The 18,541-nt window shown below is 53.0% G+C and overlaps 6 protein-coding genes across 6 annotated transcripts; 4 read left to right on the top strand and 2 right to left on the bottom strand.

Annotated features, from left to right (window-relative positions):
* Positions 1-1,117: 1,117 nt before the first annotated feature.
* On the top strand, positions 1,118-7,579 carry M431DRAFT_63173 (hypothetical protein; the record flags this gene model as incomplete). The annotated part of the gene is made up of 2 exons (XM_024921633.1): positions 1,118-2,157; positions 6,466-7,579. Coding segments are annotated over 2 exons (2,154 nt in total), but the record flags the coding sequence as incomplete, so codon positions are not given.
* Positions 7,580-7,891: 312 nt separating this feature from the next.
* M431DRAFT_82368 (hypothetical protein) lies at positions 7,892-8,122 on the top strand (the record flags this gene model as incomplete). The annotated part of the gene is made up of 1 exon (XM_024923161.1): positions 7,892-8,122. The coding sequence occupies one exon, from the start codon at positions 7,892-7,894 to the stop codon at positions 8,120-8,122; it is 231 nt and encodes a 76-aa protein (XP_024775675.1).
* Positions 8,123-8,332: 210 nt separating this feature from the next.
* Positions 8,333-9,598, bottom strand: M431DRAFT_481461 (hypothetical protein; the record flags this gene model as incomplete). The annotated part of the gene is made up of 1 exon (XM_024915956.1): positions 8,333-9,598. One exon carries the CDS (start codon positions 9,596-9,598, stop codon positions 8,333-8,335), a length of 1,266 nt encoding a protein of 421 aa, XP_024775674.1.
* Positions 9,599-9,634: 36 nt separating this feature from the next.
* On the top strand, positions 9,635-10,663 carry M431DRAFT_415166 (hypothetical protein). The gene has a single exon (XM_024914968.1). The coding sequence runs from the start codon at positions 9,847-9,849 to the stop codon at positions 10,420-10,422; it is 576 nt and encodes a 191-aa protein (XP_024775673.1). The 5' UTR covers positions 9,635-9,846; the 3' UTR covers positions 10,423-10,663.
* A 109-nt stretch (positions 10,664-10,772) lies between these two features.
* M431DRAFT_507664 (hypothetical protein) lies at positions 10,773-11,547 on the bottom strand. Its single transcript, XM_024918999.1, has 2 exons — positions 10,859-11,547; positions 10,773-10,793 (listed from the first exon to the last, which is right to left on the bottom strand). Exon 1 carries the CDS (start codon positions 11,389-11,391, stop codon positions 10,906-10,908), a length of 486 nt encoding a protein of 161 aa, XP_024775672.1. The 5' UTR covers positions 11,392-11,547; the 3' UTR covers positions 10,773-10,793; positions 10,859-10,905.
* A 1,126-nt stretch (positions 11,548-12,673) lies between these two features.
* On the top strand, positions 12,674-18,328 carry M431DRAFT_494432 (hypothetical protein; the record flags this gene model as incomplete). The annotated part of the gene is made up of 2 exons (XM_024917249.1): positions 12,674-14,029; positions 17,297-18,328. The coding sequence occupies 2 exons, from the start codon at positions 12,674-12,676 to the stop codon at positions 18,326-18,328; spliced, it is 2,388 nt and encodes a 795-aa protein (XP_024775671.1).
* Between the last annotated feature and the right edge of the window lie 213 nt (positions 18,329-18,541).

The raw sequence follows: 18,541 nt of genomic DNA, 5'->3' as shown, positions 1-18,541 counted from the left end.
TTGTTCATAGCTTGATTTTAGTGAGCTTCGGAATGGTCAACATAATTCTTGGCTGATCATCTAAAAGTTCATGTTGTTGAACAATGCCTAAAAATCATGAACTTGCCAAAAGCCTTAAAAACACCTGGCTCAGTATATTACAAAGACTGTGTTTATCATTAGACCTTTGAAACGGCCGAAAAATGCGTCTTCTCTATTAATTTGTCTCCTGAGATCAACAGTTACTAATGAAATGATTCAGGTAGCTCGTCCTCAGCGTGTTGGGTCAGAATGATAGTTGCATACTGCCTCATTCTATGCTACGCGTCTGCTCCATCCCCATGGCATCCAAATATTATTAATCGTCGACAAATGTGACCCCTAAACAAAATGAGTAGCTATTCGGCATACAAAAGCTGTATTATTTAATGTCTGGTATTATTGCCATCTTTAAATTGAGACACGAGCTGTTGAAATAGCAAGCTTGGGGCACCGCTGAATAGGTAGCCACCCACTATTAGCGACTTAACCGACTACAAACCAGGGTATGGTAAGTTTTTACCAATTCTCTCCCAAGATACGTGATTATGCACAAGTCAACCTCAGTCAAAGGCAAGAAAGGGGGTTCTCATTATCATTTCATACAGGATGTATGCCATCTGCAAGTCGTGTGATGTCTGCGAGGCAGCTTACTGACAGCTTACCGGCAAGCCGTCTGCAAGCCAACCTCCACATAGTAATTTGTTTCCACCAATTCCCCAAGACAGCAGTGACCTGCTACACATTCCCTGTTAGGAGGCATAAGCAGGCCCGCCATCTTTGTATTCTTCTGTCCACTGACAAAAGGTGGTTGAGCGCCTGGAGATGCGCGCCTGGCGTCTACCGTCGGACCCAGCGCGGAAATCGAAGATGCGTGGCGTCCCGCGGCCGGCGGCGCGCGTATCACCCACTATGGGGTCGAGATTAATAACCTCCGATCAACGTTGCTGCAGCCGCTAAAGCTGGGAGCTGGAGCTCGAGATGGAGAACTTGACCTACGATCTTTGCGAGATATAGAATCACCAGTCTTCCCCTTCCTCTCTTTCTCGCCATTACAGCTGCTGCCCACGAGCAAAGGCAGGAAATCAAGTTATTCGACATGGCGTCCGACGGAAAACACGAGGCTCTTCAGCCCCTCCACCCCTCCATGGCCGGCAAGCTGGACCCCGCCTTCGAGAAGCTCTACAACGACAACGTCGCGACCAAGCCGCTCAAGCCAATTGATCTGGGAGCGCTGCGAGGCAACTACTCGCTGCTCTACAGCTATGGAACGGCTCCGGCTCCGGAGGTTGGGCGTGTCTACGACGACGTGATCCCCCTTGCCGATGGGACGCAGCTGGCCGTGCGCGTCTACGAGCCCGAGACTTCAGGCCCATGGCCGGTGCATCTGGACTTCCACGGCGGCGGCTGGGGACTGGGGGACCTGGATACGGAGAGTCACATTTGCAAGCACTATTGCAAAAAGGCCGGCGTGGCCGTCATTGACGTGGCCTATCGCCTGGTGCCCGAGTTTGCTTATCCCACAGGCGTCACAGACAGTTTCGCCGCCGTCGAGCATGTCCACACGCAGGGCGCAGCCAGGTTCAACATCCGCCCGGACAGCATCTCGGTGGGCGGCGTGTCAGCAGGCGGCTTCATCGCCCTGGCCGTGGCGCATCTGGCTCGCGACGCCGGCATCCCGCTGCGGCTGGTGGCTGCGGGTACACCCGTCGTCGACGACATCTCACAATATGCCACGGCCGCCGACTCACCCTGGCCATCGATGCAGGAAAACGAGTTCGCACCGACACTCAACTGGGCCCGGCTGGCGTGGTTCGACAAGCTGAAGTTATCGACACTGCCCACGGAGCCTGAGGCGCACAAGGCCGCCAAGGAGCGAATCGGCTGGCAGAACAACCTGCTCAAGGCACCAAACTTCAAGGGCCTGGCTCGCACGCTCATCTACACTGCCTCGGCCGATCCGCTGCGGGACGAGGGCGAGAAATACGCACAGGTGCTGGTCGAGAATGGGGTCGAGGTAACGCAACGGCGCTTCCCCGGTGTCCCGCACCCATTCATGCACATGGACGAGGCGCTGTGGCAAGGGAGAGAGTTCATTGACAGCACCGCCAGGGAGCTCCGGATGGCTCACTCTGACTCGTGAGGGAGGGCTGGGACGCAGCCATTTCAACTCGGTACTGGTGCTGCTGTACGAGTACAAACACAGCTACTGCTTGGCAGGATTCTCCCGGCGCGTTGGCCATGATGGAGCTGTTGAGTGGAAACTGACGATGCATCCCGTGCGATTCGCTGTGCCGGCCCTCGTTTGTTTGCCTTTTCCCCGTTGGTTATTGTTCCTCCCACGTCTCTTTCCAAGAGCAAGCGATCCGCCCAAATGTACATATCATGATGATGAAAAAAAGAATTAGACATGACCTATCCAGACTAGGCTCTCTCTCTCCTCTTGACCACTGACGATTACAAAGTATTGCCGATCGTCAACCCAACATGGGTAAAAGACATACCCGGGCACTTCTAGCAAGAAAGCATGCGTAATACTGCACATGCACGTTGAATGTACCGTTACTCTCCCTCTCCCTAGTTGTCGTTGCGTTGCATTGGCACCGATGGGACAGAAGCCATCGCTGTCTGCTCCGCCGAGGTCCAAACATATGAATGTGACATGCCGCTTGTTCTGGTAGCGCAGGTACCGTATGCATTCACGCTCACACGCACGCACACACACACTGGATTCGCACTCACACCCCTCGGATCCCAATGTTTCTCTCTTCGTGCAGAAACCGGTTTCATCGGGCCAAGCTCTGACCTGACATGTGCCAGAAAGAGAGCCAAATTGGGTGCTTATGCCGGCCCTCGTACCACCAAAACCGGTGTAACGCAGTAGCAGTGTCCATGTTCGTTTTGCATTGCAGGCCAACATTAATAATTAAAAACCGTGCGAATGCGACCCTTGCTTGTGAGCAGGCCATCCTTCGAATCAAGTCATCTCAGCCAAAGAATCCACTCCCCACTAGGAGTAGGGTAGGATCCTATCCCATGCCGGAGCGAGATGAGCCGAGCAAGGGTTCAGAGTTTTCTCTTCTTTCCTCTCCGTTCTTTTTTTCCTTCCAGTGGATTGGCCAGCTAGGGTATTAGTACATGCGGGCCGCGTTGATTCGTTCAAGTACCCCGTACAGGCGCAATCATGGGCAGAGAGCGCGAGTATGACAGGTACAGGTACCAGGTGTGCGATGCTCATCTGCAGTGGTCGACGAACGCTGCGAGGTGATGGACTATCATTGCCGTGTTGAGCGTTGTTACGTTGGTGACTTGCGCATGTTGGTTCAGTCAAAACGGGAGCACGATTCATGCCACCCCGATATACTTCTTGACAGTTCGGCAAGGCCCGTATTGGAGGTTGACGCCACGAGAGCCGACCGGTTCATGCTCCTTTGCTGCGCGTTTCGTTTGTCGCTCGCGGCCTAGCGTCAGGAACTGCAGAGCCCATGGAGGTCAACCCTTTTCTCACGAGCCCCCTCTTTCTCGCCCACAGCAACGGTGCTCGTACGAGAACGACACAGTATGGATATGATGCATTAACCCAGATATGCTTGTCTCAGTCCCAGTTGCCGCCGCCTATCGTCTCGAGATGCGTTGCTGCTAGTCAAGCAATCAAGCCCGTCCCCGCCTCTCAAATCTCTGGTGCCGGTCCTGACTAGGGTCTTGGCCAATTGCAACAATGCAGTCTAGCTGGGATATCGGGGATCTAGTGCGTCCCCTTTCGGGCGTAGCAACTGGCGTTTGTCTTGCTTTGGCGTGGCGCATCATGCGGCGATGCAGTGAGGGCATGGAGATAAGGCGAGGAAGGATGACCGCCTCCCTTTAGCTCTTTAGCGAGGGGCGCCGCTGGCTGCTGGATGGCTGCAGAGAGGAGAAAGGGCGTTATGTCCAGTCCCGGATGTGCTCGTGCAGGTACGGTATGATTGTGTGCTGCGAGGAGGAGCGAAAAGTTGGCCGACGATGGAGCTGACGGGATGGATTCCCGGCTGTATGCACACCAACAGCACATCAAGTGTCAACTGCGGCACCGCACAGAATGGATCATGATCAGTGCTCCGCCTAGTGAGTTGCAGCTGTCGAGGCCTTTTGCTTTGAAACCCGCAGATGGTGCTGAGGGGCGAGCAGAGGGATCTGCATCTTAGGCCCCCGAATTCTGCAGCGCCGGCGGCCTGTGGCTTCTGATTAGCGAGTAAGTGTGGTAGAGCAGAGCGAACCTGAAGTGCTGAGCTGCTCGTACAGGTACCAATACCCAGGTCGGCATATGTAGGATACACGGATGGGAAGAAAAGGATGGGCGGATTCTGGTCGGCAAAGGGATCCATTGATCCAATTCCAAAACGCTGGGAGAAAACGAAACGGCGCAATGGGGCCGGCCAGTAGTAGCTCGAGGCGGCCCCTTCCTGGATTCTCCCCGGCGGGACACACGAAAATTTACGAGAGTCTGGAGATGTACTGGTACAGAAGCCAAGTGTTCCATCCTTATAAATCAACCTGCCGTACAGCAGCTAATGTGTGGTGCATGCTGGCTAAAAAGAGGTGCGTGCATTACAGGAACTTCCGCATCGCATCGCATCGCATCGCAGTCACCAAGTGCCAGTCCCGAATCGACGGGATCAGCATGTTTGCGAGACAGCCACGGTAAACATCCATGTGTGCTTACTTGGCCCCCCCTCCTTTGCTTTTACCGTACATGTACGAGTACGGAGTATGGAGTCTGGAGTACCTAGACTAATCCCTTTAACACCAGATCGCTTCATGCGAATACCTCTATGATCTATTAGGTAGGTGCTCGTAGGGGCGAAAGACGGCAGACGCATGGAACTGAATTGATGTCCCGTCAAGATATACCCAAGACTCGTACAGTAATTACCTTAGTACTACACAAGGCCGTAGTACGAACAGGTGAGTGGCACGTTAGTAATTACAGCACCTAGCTCTATCAAAATAGATTGGACCAGCGCAGTACGAGTATATCGAATTGTCTTAAGTATAGCACCAAATGGAGCATGTCTCTTGCTTCGGAGACGGCGATGGCGGCATTGATCCCTATTGACCGATCTCCCCACCCCTCTCCGCTATGCTTTGTATATACTAGTGTAGTTAACCGTCTTCCCAATGACGGGCAATCTTCAGGTTCTCGTCAACCTGTCCTCAGATGACGGCAGCAAACCTAGCCTAGCACCTCTGCTCTGCCACTGCTGTTACTCGTACATTCCAGTCATGGAATCCAGTGCTTCCATCGACCGTGTTTGGCCTGGTGCTTACAGGGGCATGTCGGGGTTTCTGGCGGCCCTGCTAGCACCTTTGCATGCTCTCACTCGCTAAACGACGCAAACAAGGCAGTACCTACGCCTGCCGGCTGACAGGTCCAAGTGTCGCAAGCATCGACATCTGGAGTGCGCGTACTCGTACCGGTACTTGCGTACACGAGCCGAGTCCACAGGCTGCACTGGCGTTGGACGCTACATCCTGCCCCGTAGCGCTACCAGCAAAGATCCAGGATCCATTGGGGGCCCCAAGACAGACCCCCGCTGCAGCCAGATCGGCACCACCAGGATGCGCAAGTAACTGTACCTGTGCCATTATCTACCGGGGTCCGCCCCGTCCCGTACAAGTATTCCCGAGTCCTGCTCGGTTTCCCTCTTGATACTACCGCTTTTGTAGAACCAACCAACTTTGCTTCGCCGAAAGGGCTTCCCCCCCCATTTGCATCTACGCCCCCGTCTTCGACAAACCCTTTGATCCTATTGACGCTCGACCTCGCCATGAACAGCAGTGGGAATCGAGAGGTTTTGAAGACGACTCTTGCATTATTGCCGCGCCCGCTCCATCTAAGAAAAGCCTCCTTAAGCCATACCCGCTTTGCACGGGCAGACGAGTGATTTCGAGGCGGCAAAAACTGGGGCCTGGAGGCTCGGCCAACTGTATTACCACCACCAACCTGTTGAAACGCGCAGTTGGGAGAATCTTGTGAGTGTGTGTCGAGGAAACCGTGCGCGGACAAAGGCCTGGATTTGCTGGTGAGAGAGAGAGTTGTGTGAGAGAGAAGAGGAGGAAAAGGAAAAAGAGAGACAGGGGAAGAGAAAGAGAGAGAAAACCGCAACACAGGACAAGCCAAGGCAAGACAGAAACGCAACATCCATCCCACATCATAGCCATGGGCTCCGACAGCCGTCCCGTATGCCATCGCTGTGCCCAGATCAAGCAGGCCTGCGATGGCAGCGTGCCATGTGCGCGGTGTCTGCGCCTGAGCCTTCCCTGTCGCCCACGCGACTCCAGCAGCTCGGCCAACCAGCAGGTGGGCGACCTACCCAAAGCACGCATCCGCAGAGTGCAGACGGGGTGCCTCATGTGCAAACGCCGCAAGAAGAAATGCGACGAGACGAAGCCACGATGCGGCGACTGCAGGCGCCTGTGCCTCGACTGCGCGTGGCCCGCCGAGCGTCCCAAGGACAAGACCGCAGCCGCTGCCGTGACTGTGGGTGCACCGGCATCCATGTCCGCCGAGACTGTGGCTTCCAGAGATATTCCCATCACGGAGTCCGTGGCTGTCGATGGTATGACCGACGGGACCACCACTGAGCTCATCATTCGAGGCGGTAACAGTCCGGCCTTGAGTTCTTCCAGCAGCAGCAGCTCCAGCAGTGCCAGCATCAGCCACTACTCGCTGGATCACCACTTTGGAGGCATGCCGCCGACAGCGTCTACCAATGATTTAATCGAAATCCCGGCCGACACATCTGCCTGGGATCAGCATGGCTCGTCCCCAGTGGGTTGGCACGAGTCAATAACACCAATAAGCTACGACAGCCCTCAATCGGACTCCCACGACTCCCTCACTGTATCGCCCATGACGTCCCTGTCGTCACTATCTATCTATAACCCGCAGTTGCTGCCGCAGTTGACTTCGTCCCACGATAGGGCTTTACTCAACCACTACATGACCATTGTGTCGTCTCTACTGTCTCGCCGCATGTCCACCAATAATCCCTACAACGGCTACTTGCTCCCCATTGCTCGCTCCAATGATCTGGTCATGCACTGCATCCTGGCCCTTTCTGCGAACCACTGGCGCAAATTGCAACCTCAACTAGCAGACAGGGGTATATACCACCAAAGCAAAGCGACGCAGGCTCTGGCTAGGCTCCTGCCTCACGTGGATAGATCCAACGCCGACATCGCCCTTGTTAGCAGCCTACTCCTGTGTATGACGGAGCTGTTTGATGGCACCAGCGAAGGGTGGCAGCTCCATCTGAAGGGCGCCAAGAGGCTGTTGACGGCATTGATGAATCAGCAGCAGGGCGATCGTATGAATGGCCATAACAAGTTTCTCGTGCGGCTTGCCCGGTTCCTCGATTCTGCTGCTACGACGTCGACGTGCAAGCCCCCGCTCATGGGTGAAGATGAGCGGGAGGCAGCTACGCTGGATCGGCTGACGGCCTCCCCCGATGATGAAGACTCGGCAATTTACGGCATCCCCAAGGAGCTATTTCATCTAGTCGACGTAGTCAACTCGCTTGCTGACAAGCGGAAAACCCGCGTTGATCGCGCTTCAGAAGCTGCCTTTCGCAAGGAAGCCATGCAAATCGAAGAACGCATCAACCACTGGTCATATGAATACGGCGGCTTGCCACGAGCCGCTTGGTCCGCCAATGTGACCAACAATGACGATGTATTGCACGCAACTATGGCCTACGAGTTTGCCATTAGGCTCCGCCTCCACCAGATTGTGGAGGGGTACGACTTGAACGATGCCAGAGTGGTCACCAACGTCGAGGGCATCTTGGAGTCGGTACAAAAGATCCGCTATGGCAGCCCCTTGGAGCCCTGTCTCATGTACCCCTTGGTCATGGCTGGGGGTGCATGCTGGACTATGGAGCAGCGTGTTGTCATTCAGGACCGCCTCCTTGTTATGGAGCGCACCTGTGGCTTCGGGTACATTTACAATGCTCGAGAGCTAGTGGAACGAGTCTGGAGGATGAGAGATCAAACTGAAGGCACGGGCACTATTGTCAACTGGGCACGCATCAGGTACGAGGAGATGCATGGACTAGCTGTTTTCTAAGCACAGTCTGCCTTGATTTTGTTGCTGAAGAGAAAAAACGAGCACGTCTTGGCCCAATCGTTTAGCTGGATATGGTTCTCCCATTCCTTGCTAACACAGTTTACCGACCCGCACCGACAGCCGAATCAGAGAGGCTGCCACCACTAGCATTACATCGGCAGCAAGAGCAAGTACAGCAACAACACCGTAGCAGCGGCAACTGTTGCACGTCTACCAGGGGGTTGATACGGGATTGGCGAGTTTCTCTTCTAGCTCAGCCACATGAGAATGCATATCGTACCCACACACCTCCTCAATGGTCAGCTTCCCTGGCCGGTCGTTGGCACTGCTCCAACCGATGCGTTCTGTTATATCCGTTCTGGCTCGCCGGCTGCTTTCTTGCACTCGCGTAGCTCGCGGTCTGCGCTCAAGCTCGTACATTTGAAGCTTCTCTGGTATTGAGAGATGTGCATACTTCTCCGAGAAGAGGATACCAAGCGCTCCAGCATCCTCCAGGGCCATGCAAGCGCCTTGAGACTGATCAGGCATCATGGGATGAGCTGCGTCACCGAGGAGGCAGCAGCGACCATTTACCCAATATGGGTAGGGCTCGTGATTGTAAAGACGCCACATCTTGATGTCCTCTGCATTTAGAAACAGGAGCCGGAGTCTCTCATCCAGATCAGGGAATGTTGCTGCCAGATTCTCGCCCGTGGACGAGATGTTCCAGCCATCCTCCTTGAGATCGTTCTTCTCAGCCGGGTAGAAGCAATAGCAGCTGACGACCTCATGGTTGGAGCAAGGGCTCATGACAATCTTATTGATGCCTTTTCCGCCCCAGAACTCAATAGCACTGTTATCAGCGAATTCACCGAGGCCCAACTCGCGGAGTTTTTTTGTGCTTATAATGCACCGATAGCAACATGAGGTGGATGGCGTGACCTGCGGAGTGATGCCAAGCTGCTCTCGCATTTGACTTCGAATTCCATCCGCACAAACGACAACATCATGAACAACCTCGTTGTCGTTTTCAAATGTTATTCTGCCCTCGGCGGGATCTAGCTTGATCGCTTTATGCCACACTTTTAGCTGTGCCGGAGGGCCCTGGCCCGCTTCGGCAGTGGCAACATCTTTTAGGTGCTTATGGAGATCAATTCTGTGGAAATTGTTGTAGTCCGTTCCAAACCGCTCACGATAGTCTCCCAGTGGATACTGGCCGGAAATCTCTCCCGACGACCAATCGTGCATGACGAGGTTCCGCAGAATGACGGGCTTAGCGGCCGGAATGTCCACTTCCCATTCGTGCAGGAACCGCGAGCCATTGGAGGCGAGCGACAGCGATGCGCCGACTTCTCCGCCAAAGTCATATCGTTCATAGATGGTGACTTGGTGGCCAGCACGCCGGAGGGCAATGGCGGCGGAGAGACCGCCCAGGCCGGAGCCGACGATGGCTATGCTGAGGGAGGAGGTTGGTGGACTTTTGGCTGCGGCGGACATGACGAGGATTCTATGTCAAACTCCTTGAGACTTTATAACGTTTTACGTCTCTTCCTGGTATAGATGCCTCAGACGAGAAACTGAGAGTCGACCAATGGGGGACAATGAAGGAAAAGGTGGGTAGTATTATAGATGGATTATACGTTGAGCTTATGGTCACGCGAATATGAATGAAGAATCGAATCGACTGGGAATAGCATCTGCTTGCCCAATAATAAACGTCTATTGTTTGAGCCCTCACACACTTCATGCAAAGGCATGTTGGTCCAGCATGTCTTATACACGCATCTGCAGCTCTTCCATCGTTGAGGAGGCGTCACCGCTGGTCGGAAGCCACCAGCCACACGGGCCAGTTGGCCATCACGGCCGTCGGAGCAAGCCGTGTAGCTCGTGAAAACGTGAAGATCGTAGCTATTTGGAGGTTTGACGGATGTCGCAGCCGTCGGAAGGCCCAGCAGGTGAAGCCAGCACCGTTACTAATAGCGACGATGCATTTGTATGTATTACGCTTTCTGCATACTACCTACCTACTAATGTGTTGGCTGCGCAGTTACATTTTCTTCCCCTTCTCAACTTGCTTGCCGAGGATGGGCTCCGCGTCAGCACTCTATCATCTCGCGGTTAGGGTGGAATGGACCGGACGCCTTTTTTTTCTTAGATGCGCGGGTTTACGACGGCGGTCGGCGGCGCATCCTTATCTGACAGCTTTCAAGGATCCAAGCAGAAGCATGTACAAGCAAGCAGTAAGCCGGCGGAGACAAAAGAAGCGCGGCATTACGGAAGTAGAAGTAGGGGAGAGAGGCGATGCAATAGTCTTCGGTTAAGGCACAATTTTTGCATTGTGCTTTCAAAGACGTCTTTTGATTACTTTTATGCTTGGGCAATGGCTGGGGGGTAGAGATTTGATTAATCACGGGCCGTTGGTTTGTTCATTTCTCGGTGTCTAGCCGATGTAAATTGATGTGCCGTCGGTTATCGATTCGGTCTGGCTGCGCCTCCCGATGCTCGTATGCAGGCAATTTATATGATACTGAGTGAAGTGAAGTTTGGCTGGTGTTTTGTGTTTTTATTCTTCCTTGTTGGGCTGCAGTACGTTTTAGGATGCCTCCTGATTCTCAGGACGGTTGGTTTCACGATGTTTTAGGTCCCGCATCTTGGTTCTCGTATGTCGTGTGATGAATTGAAGCACGAAGGGGTAAGACAAAACGGCTCCCATTTGCTTCTTCTCTCTCTTCTCGGCGTTAACGCCAATGCCACTAGGATTTGAATGTTTGGTTTTCTGCACTAAAGGGTATTTGGTGTAGCATTCAGCGGATCGTACTACTGTAGGTCCATCTTTTTCGGCCCTCCGTTTTTATGGAGGTTGGATTTCGCCTCTCATGCCCGACTTGGTTTGGTATTTTGGGGGGGCCATCAGGGCTCGGAAGCGACCCGAGCGTCCGGATCATCCGCGGGAGGAAGCGCGGCAGAACAGGGGTTTCCGACGGCCGCAGATTTTGTGTCTTGGGTGGGAGGAGGCGAAGGGTGAGATTTCGAGGTGTTTTGGCTGGCCGCTGTGTTTTGTCTGCTTTATTCCTTATTTTGCTTCTTTCTTCTTTAATATCCGGGACCAAGACAGGCAGGATCGCGTTAGGCGTAACAGAGTTAGGCTGCTGATGATATCGAGGGAATGCATTGGCCTGAGCTGACGGCAGCTTGGAGATTGCTCTATCGTATCGAAGACGAACGGTTTTTGTACGCACAAGGGGGACGTGCGGACTCCACGTACTGTAACGGCGAGGAAATATCGGCATCAATGCGTCTGGGGAAATGAAAAAGACGCTCGTTCGATAGTCGCATCGGGACGGCGATACGAAGGTGGTTTGCAGAAACGGGCATGATCTTCACATGAGAAAGGACATGATGTAAACAAAGGGAAAAGTAACATACCCTTTTGCACTGTAGGCCGCCCTCCCAACAGCCGGCATTGCCCAACCCAAATCTCGATGGGAAAGTGATTGATGCTTCGAGATTCCGAGCTGAGATCCTAGAAGTACCACGGCCCACTCCAATCTCCATGGGCTCATCGAATCAAAATCTTCCGAGGGCAGAGAGACTGAAGTGAAGGGTTTCGGATGCGGATTCCAGTCGGGGCCTCCCTTGTACTGGCCTTCCCCATTGGAAATCCTGAGGCCTGTTTAGTGCTGCAAGATGCCAGGCTGATCAAAGAGGCTTAACGAGGAATATCATAGCCACTTTTATTTTATTTTATTTTTTTCTTTCTAACATGGGTGTGAGTGAGTTCATGCCCTCGCTGCGGCCCCCCCCAGCATGAACTCTCTCGTCGCTTTGGTGCATTTTGCAATCTCAAAGACATCCTTGACAGCTCCCGCTTTGAGGTGATTCAGCCGATGTAATATTCGCTTCATCGATTAGAGCTTAGTGTTTATTACAGGGAAAAAACAATAGTAGATAGTGAGAAAGAGACACACAGAGAAAAAGAAGAAAAAAGAGGCGAATGGGGTACCTGTCTGTATTAGCCTTGCTCAAGTCCGCCAAGGTTACATCGTATTAGGACGCAAGCAGGAATGGACGAACCGACGCGCCATGCAAACGAACGGCCGAGAACACTAAAAGCGAACAAGGTGAAGGGTGTAGCTGCAGCGAGCGAATAGCAAGGCCGAGCAAGCAGGGAAAAGGGGATCGTACGTTTTTTTATTTTCCCGTTCCTTTCTTAGCTGGTGCGGAAGCCAATGTTTGATATATGTATGAGGCTCCGGGTCGTTTTCTTCAGCTTTTGCCTCGCCGGTGGAAACTTCATGCGTTGATGTTTTAAGCCATTGATTCATGACCCTTCGCTCTCCCTCTTGTGGCTTTCTTGGTTTTTTATTTATAAACTAATGAACTGAGTCACACGCAAATTCTTCTTTTTAATATCTTTTTGTTTTCATGTTTTATTGCTTGAACGTAATTACGTGTTATTGTTGATTTGGACTCTTTTTATTTCGATCCTCTCCCTTCCCTGATTTCGATATTCGAATCATCTTGCTACCCCCAAAGAAAAACAGAAAAATAACAAAAAAACATTACTTCACGATGGATGAAAAGGTTACTTCGCCAGTGACCTCGAGCCACGGCTCGTCCCTGGACGACCCTCTGGCCAAGACCGACCAGCTCAAGCGCATCTACCGGAAGATTGACATGAGGCTCGTGCCGCTCATGTTCTTCTGCTACTTCCTGCAGTTCCTCGACAAGGTCATCGTCAACTACGCCAACATCATGGGCATCGCCAAGAACCTCCACTTTGTCGGCAACGACTTCTCCTGGATGGCCACGGCCTTCTTCATCGGCTACGCCGTCGCTGAGTTTCCCCAGGGCTACCTGATCCAAAAGTTCCCCGTGTCCAAGGTGCTCGGATTCAACGTGCTGCTCTGGGGAATCGTCGTGTGCTGCACGGCTGCGACGCAGAACTTTGCTGGTGCCGCTGCCGTGAGGACGCTGCTGGGCATGTTTGAGGCTGTCATTACACCCTCCCTCATCATGATCACGTCTCAGTGGTACAACAAGAAGCAGGCTACTCTGCGTACTGGTATCTGGTACTGCGGTCTGGGTGCCGGACAGGTCATGGGAGGATTGATTTCGTGGGCGGCTCAGCACGGCTCGACGACTTCGTCTTTCCAGAGCTGGCGCATCATGTTTGTCTCCGTCGGTGCCTTCAACCTGTGCGTTGCCCTGGCTGTCATCTTCTTCATGCCCAGCGGTATCAGTGATGCGAACTTCCTGACCGAGGACGAGAAGGCCCTGATCGAGGAGGCCTTGGCCCGCGACCAGGCTGGTACTGGCAAGAAGGTTTTCAAAATGTCTGGTATCTTGGACGCCCTCAAGGATCTCCAGGTGTGGCTGCTGTTTGTCAACACCATCCTGATTGTCATCCCCTCCGGTATCATCACCACCTTCTCGGCCACCATCATCAACTCCATCTTCCTCACCCCCAAGAAGTCGGCTCTGCTCAACATGCCCGCCGGTGCCATCTCCATCTTTGCGACTCTGGCCGGAACATACGTGATCTACTACAACCTGCCTCGCTGGCTGAGCATCATTGGACTCCTGATCCCCACCATCATTGGCGCTGGATTGATGTCCTTTGCAAAGTCCAACGCCGGTGCCCTCGCCGGTGTCTACCTCATCAACTTCGACGTGGCCCCCCTGGCCCTCATCTACGCTCTGGTCGGTGCCAACACGCAGGGATACACGAAAAAGGTTACCGTCAACGTTATCATCGCCATTGCCTTCTCCATCGCCAACATCATCGGCCCGCAGACCTTCCAGGACAAGGATAAGCCCAAGTACCTGCCCGCGAAGATCACCGTTCTCGGCGTCGCTGGTGGATCCATCCTGGTTACCATTCTGCTGAGAGTCCTCTACGGCGTTCGCAATGCTAAGACGGCTGCGGCACGCAAAGCGGAGCTGGAGGCCATCAAGCGAGGTGAGGTTGATGCCAAGGCCGTCGACGATGAGCAGACGGATCTTACAAACCCTACCTTTCAATATGTATACTAAAGCGCGCACGCTGGGGGGAAGCCTGGATGCTTTCCGAGCTGTGTGTTTTATTATTCTCTCTTTTGTCTGTGTGTGAATAAAATTTCGAAGTGGCTCTTTTTATCTACGGGTTACAAGATGAAGCAAATTAAATACCTTAGAGGCAGCCTGTTATTTTATATACCTAGTTTTTAGTTAGTTATGGCAACGTGTGTATCATTATACAATCCATTCTTTTCGGCCTCGATGTTATCCTAGAAGCAAACCGACGACACCGTCTCGACTCTCACCATATAGGGGTAATGCCTCCAGGGTTCTGACCGATGCTGCAGCTTGACTCTTACTTCCCCGCAAAATTATCTACAGACGCAATGCTATCAAGTGAGATATGGACCAGCCAAATCAGTTGTACGGATTACACCTTGAGCAAAATTATATCACACATCTTGGGAATATCCAACACTGCTATTCGTACTGTACAGCCAAAGCTCATTGTCAAACGTGTCGGCTCTCGAAGCGGCAGTGGATACATGTAGCAACGGGTAAGCTGTGGAGATGGCGAAGTAGTGTCAGCGCCATCATCCACCCGCGGATAGAGCCAGAGGAGCCGTATCTCGGCCGCCAGACGGAAGTGCGAATCGCCAGGAGCGGGAGATGGGCAGGCGGATCGAGACTGGTCTCATGATTTGATCGCGCTGCTCCATAATCCGCACAAGTCAATGGCCTTGGGCCACGGATTTGCTCCATCGAAGAAGCCACAAGTTGATATGCGATAGCAAACATGGCTGACCCTGGTCGCTCGATATGGGCCGCGGATACGGAGTACATGAGCTTTCTAGGAATAGCTCGACTGAAACCTCAGCCGAAACAATGCGTCGAATCATAGCCCGTCATTCTCAGAGGGGAGATGGGCTAGGGGCTTGTCTTCATGTTGTTTTGTATCATACGTGATACTACGACCAAGACTTGTAGGCACATGGCTATCATTGGCCACTTCCTGCGACGATACTTGGTGCTCAAATCAGCAGTACAATATTTGATATGTCGGCTGGCGTCTTTCCCATGTCCAATGCTTTGTTAACTGCCTCTTCTCTGAATATCGCCTATGTCGCTTACATGCCCTTCGTACCCTGTAGTATAGCCGGTACGCTTCGTATGAATGGACAGAGCACGAAGTAGATGCACCAAAGTATGCTGCCTCGTGTCATTTCTGCCAGGGAAAGGAGATGACATGCTATATGTGTCTATCGTTCGTTATTGGCTGACTCTAGGGTGGCATCGGAAGGTAAGTGAGATGCATGTTGATGGAATGTGATGCCTTCCTTCATACTCCATAAAGATGTCATGCAATGCAAAAAGCGTTTCATCAGCGCTGCTGCAACTCCGCGGCGCGGTAGATATTTTAGAGTTGCGACGGCCATGACATGTCCAGTGCTGTGCTGGATGCCATCCCACTCGGATTCTCTGCTTTTGTTATGTCGTCGCAGCATCTCTGCGGAGCAACACGATGGCTGCAAGTTGCCGCACATCGTTGCCTCTTGCGCCCTCGTGTATTTTTAGTTACAAAGGCATAAGTGCTAACACCGTAGTTCAGATGTATTCTCCGTGTGTTGAATCACGTTCGCTTTTTGGCTTCTCCAACTCTCTCATTCGGTGAGACTCCTCAGCTGTGGCGTCGCCAGTCAGGTCGAGGCCGAGGGAATGCATATGGCCAAGAGCGCCACCCGCTCGGAAAATGGGCGGTGTCGACTGATAATGATGACTCTTCTTTGCCATTTCATGTGAATTCAAGCGGAGAAAGTCCTCTGGAACGATAGTTGAATCCATAGGTTCTTTTGTTGCTAGTGTTTGGCGAAGACAAATATGGTGATACACCTTTGTGCGGGGGATTGATTAGTCGACAGGACGCTAGAAAGCACGAAGTCGTACAACATCCCCAGCCGGTCCATTTAGCAAGTGTAAGCTGGGAACTAATAGAAGCGGCTAATCAGCACCCAGATATGCCAGCAGTCCGTGTCTCGAATTTCAAGCTGAATATCAATGCCAGATACCAGAAGCATACAGCTATACTCTAGTTGCAGACACTAGAAGAAAGCAGTGATGATAGCGGACACTAGGAAAAGGTATCGATAGTAGCAGAAAGTAATGTCAGAAGTAGATATCCGTACATGTGATCAAGGAACCAGGTATCTACTACCAAGTAGGTTGTATGCATCATCTGTAGGTAGACAAAAGCCTGTCTTTCGCATCCTGTTCCGACGGATGAATTCCACGGTCGACGCGGCTCTGAATAGCTGCTTCCTAGATATGGGCATTTAGGAACGAATTTGACAGCTATCCGGACCATCCTAACTTTGAACAGATTCGATCAGCAAATGGCTTAATTCCAGATGCCACAAGAGGTTGTGGGTGGAACTTGAGAAAAGGACTAATACCCTATACTTTGTGGCATGTGCACAGTCACACAAGCACGAGTGTAATATTGGATGATCGGTGACCATTCAGAAGACTCAAACACAGCACACATTTAACCCACATTCCTCTCGACAAGGCTGCATGTCATGTCCTACACCGGTCCGCTCGGCGAGGTCACCGGGGCCGGATGCCGGCTTTTCCTCCTCACTGCCCCACACCGGAGGCTTCTTGGAAAGACGCACAAGCTCGTTCGAGAAGAGAGCTTTGCGACGGCTGCAGGGGTCGGGCTGGGACGCTATCCAGCACCGTCTTTTGCTTTGCCAGTCGGAGTCGCCCGACAATCTGGGGATCCAGCGCTGATCTATCGCTCCATCAAGCCCTCTCGCCCTCTCGTGGATTCGTCAAAGAACATCAAGCGGCGTGCAACACCGGACTCGTCTTGCCGTCGGGAAAGCGCCCACGAGAATGCGGTCATGAGCCTGCAATGATACTCCGCTGGTCTGGGCGTTTGTGGCCACTACTCTTTCCCCTCATGGACAATTGCTGACACGACAATCTCATGACAGATACTCTGGAGACCGTTGAATAAATAACGTCGTCCTCCCTTTGTGTTTTGACGTTGAGGCCATTGAGCACCTGAGCTGATAGAAAGACGATTTCATCTTTTCCGTCTGTTTTCTTCTTGAGCTCCTGAAGTATCACTGGATCACATTTCCATCCTCTTGGGTTAACAAAATGCCCTCATTACTTGTGTCTGCCATTGAGCCGCCGGCGCTGGTCGTCGTCACCGGCGCCAACGGCTTCATTGCGCAACATTGTGTTGCTGCCCTTCTCGAAGAGGGCTATCATGTTGTCGGCACCGTCAGGAGCGCGGCCAAGGTCGATGCAGTAAAGAATTCACACCAGAGACATCCCAGGCTGGACGTCGTCGTCATCGAGGATATCACAAACGCACAAAGCTATCTCAACATTCTTGGGCCCCTATCACCGGTAGCGGTCCTTCACCTTGCTGCGCCCTTTCACTACAATGCAACAAACTTTGAACGAGACATGATGATCCCCGCGGTGCAAGGATCAACGGCTATCCTGGAGGCTGCGGCTCAGATCAAGAGTATCCGGAGAATCATTCACACAAACAGCTTCGCCTCGATATACGACGCCGCGGCCGGTCCAAGCCCCGGAAAGACTTACACAGCTCAGGATTGGAGTCCATTGACGTACGAAGACGGAGTACAGGCAGACAACGCGCCTGCGGCATATCGCGCGAGCAAGACGGCAGCGGAGAAGGCCGCCTGGAAGTTTATGGAAAGTAGGCCGCTCGGGTTTGATCTTGTCAGTCTGTGTCCCGGTATGGTCTTTGGCCCATTCTTGCCAGAGGCAAAGCCCAAGTCTATTGCCGGCGTCAACACGAGCAACCTGCTGGTTTGGGCCGCGGTGTCTGCTGGCCGTGACAACACCCTGCCGCCGACAAGAGGTCCCGTCTGGGTCGATGTCCGCGACGTTGCTGATGCTCACGTCAAAGCCCTCCGAGTTGTCGAGGCCGGCGGCGGTCGCTATCTCCTCGCCAGCGGCATCTACTGCAACCAGGAGCTGGCAGACGTGAGCCGGCGATTGTTCCCCAAGTACGGCGACAGAATCCCGATCGGCGAACCCGGAAAGCGGGAGTCGCACACGCACTTTGGCGTCAGCACGGCCGAGACGGATAAAGTTCTGGGAGTCAAGTGGCGAAACCTGGAGCAGAGCTTGGGGGAACTTTTACCACAGCTATTTGAGGTTGAGCGGGGTCAGGCTGCCTAAGATTTCGAACGCTGATGTCGCGGTACATGCAGTGGGCATTGAGTGTCTAGTAGCAGCCCCTAGGTCGCGTGTACCTGGGAGTGCCTGCTAAGATGGCATGCATCGCATTGTGCCAGGTACCAAAGAGAGGAGGCCCAGGGATAAGGAAGTCGGCACGGCGGTACATTGTCTCAGCATGTCAACGGGTACCTGTACCTTTGGCGCGCTTGAAGA

Source organism: Trichoderma harzianum (genome assembly GCF_003025095.1).
Source record: "Trichoderma harzianum CBS 226.95 unplaced genomic scaffold M431scaffold_5, whole genome shotgun sequence".
Taxonomy (NCBI): Eukaryota; Fungi; Ascomycota; class Sordariomycetes; order Hypocreales; family Hypocreaceae; genus Trichoderma; species Trichoderma harzianum.
Note: the sequence above shows the minus strand (reverse complement) of the source record. Positions and strands in the feature narration are given on the sequence as shown.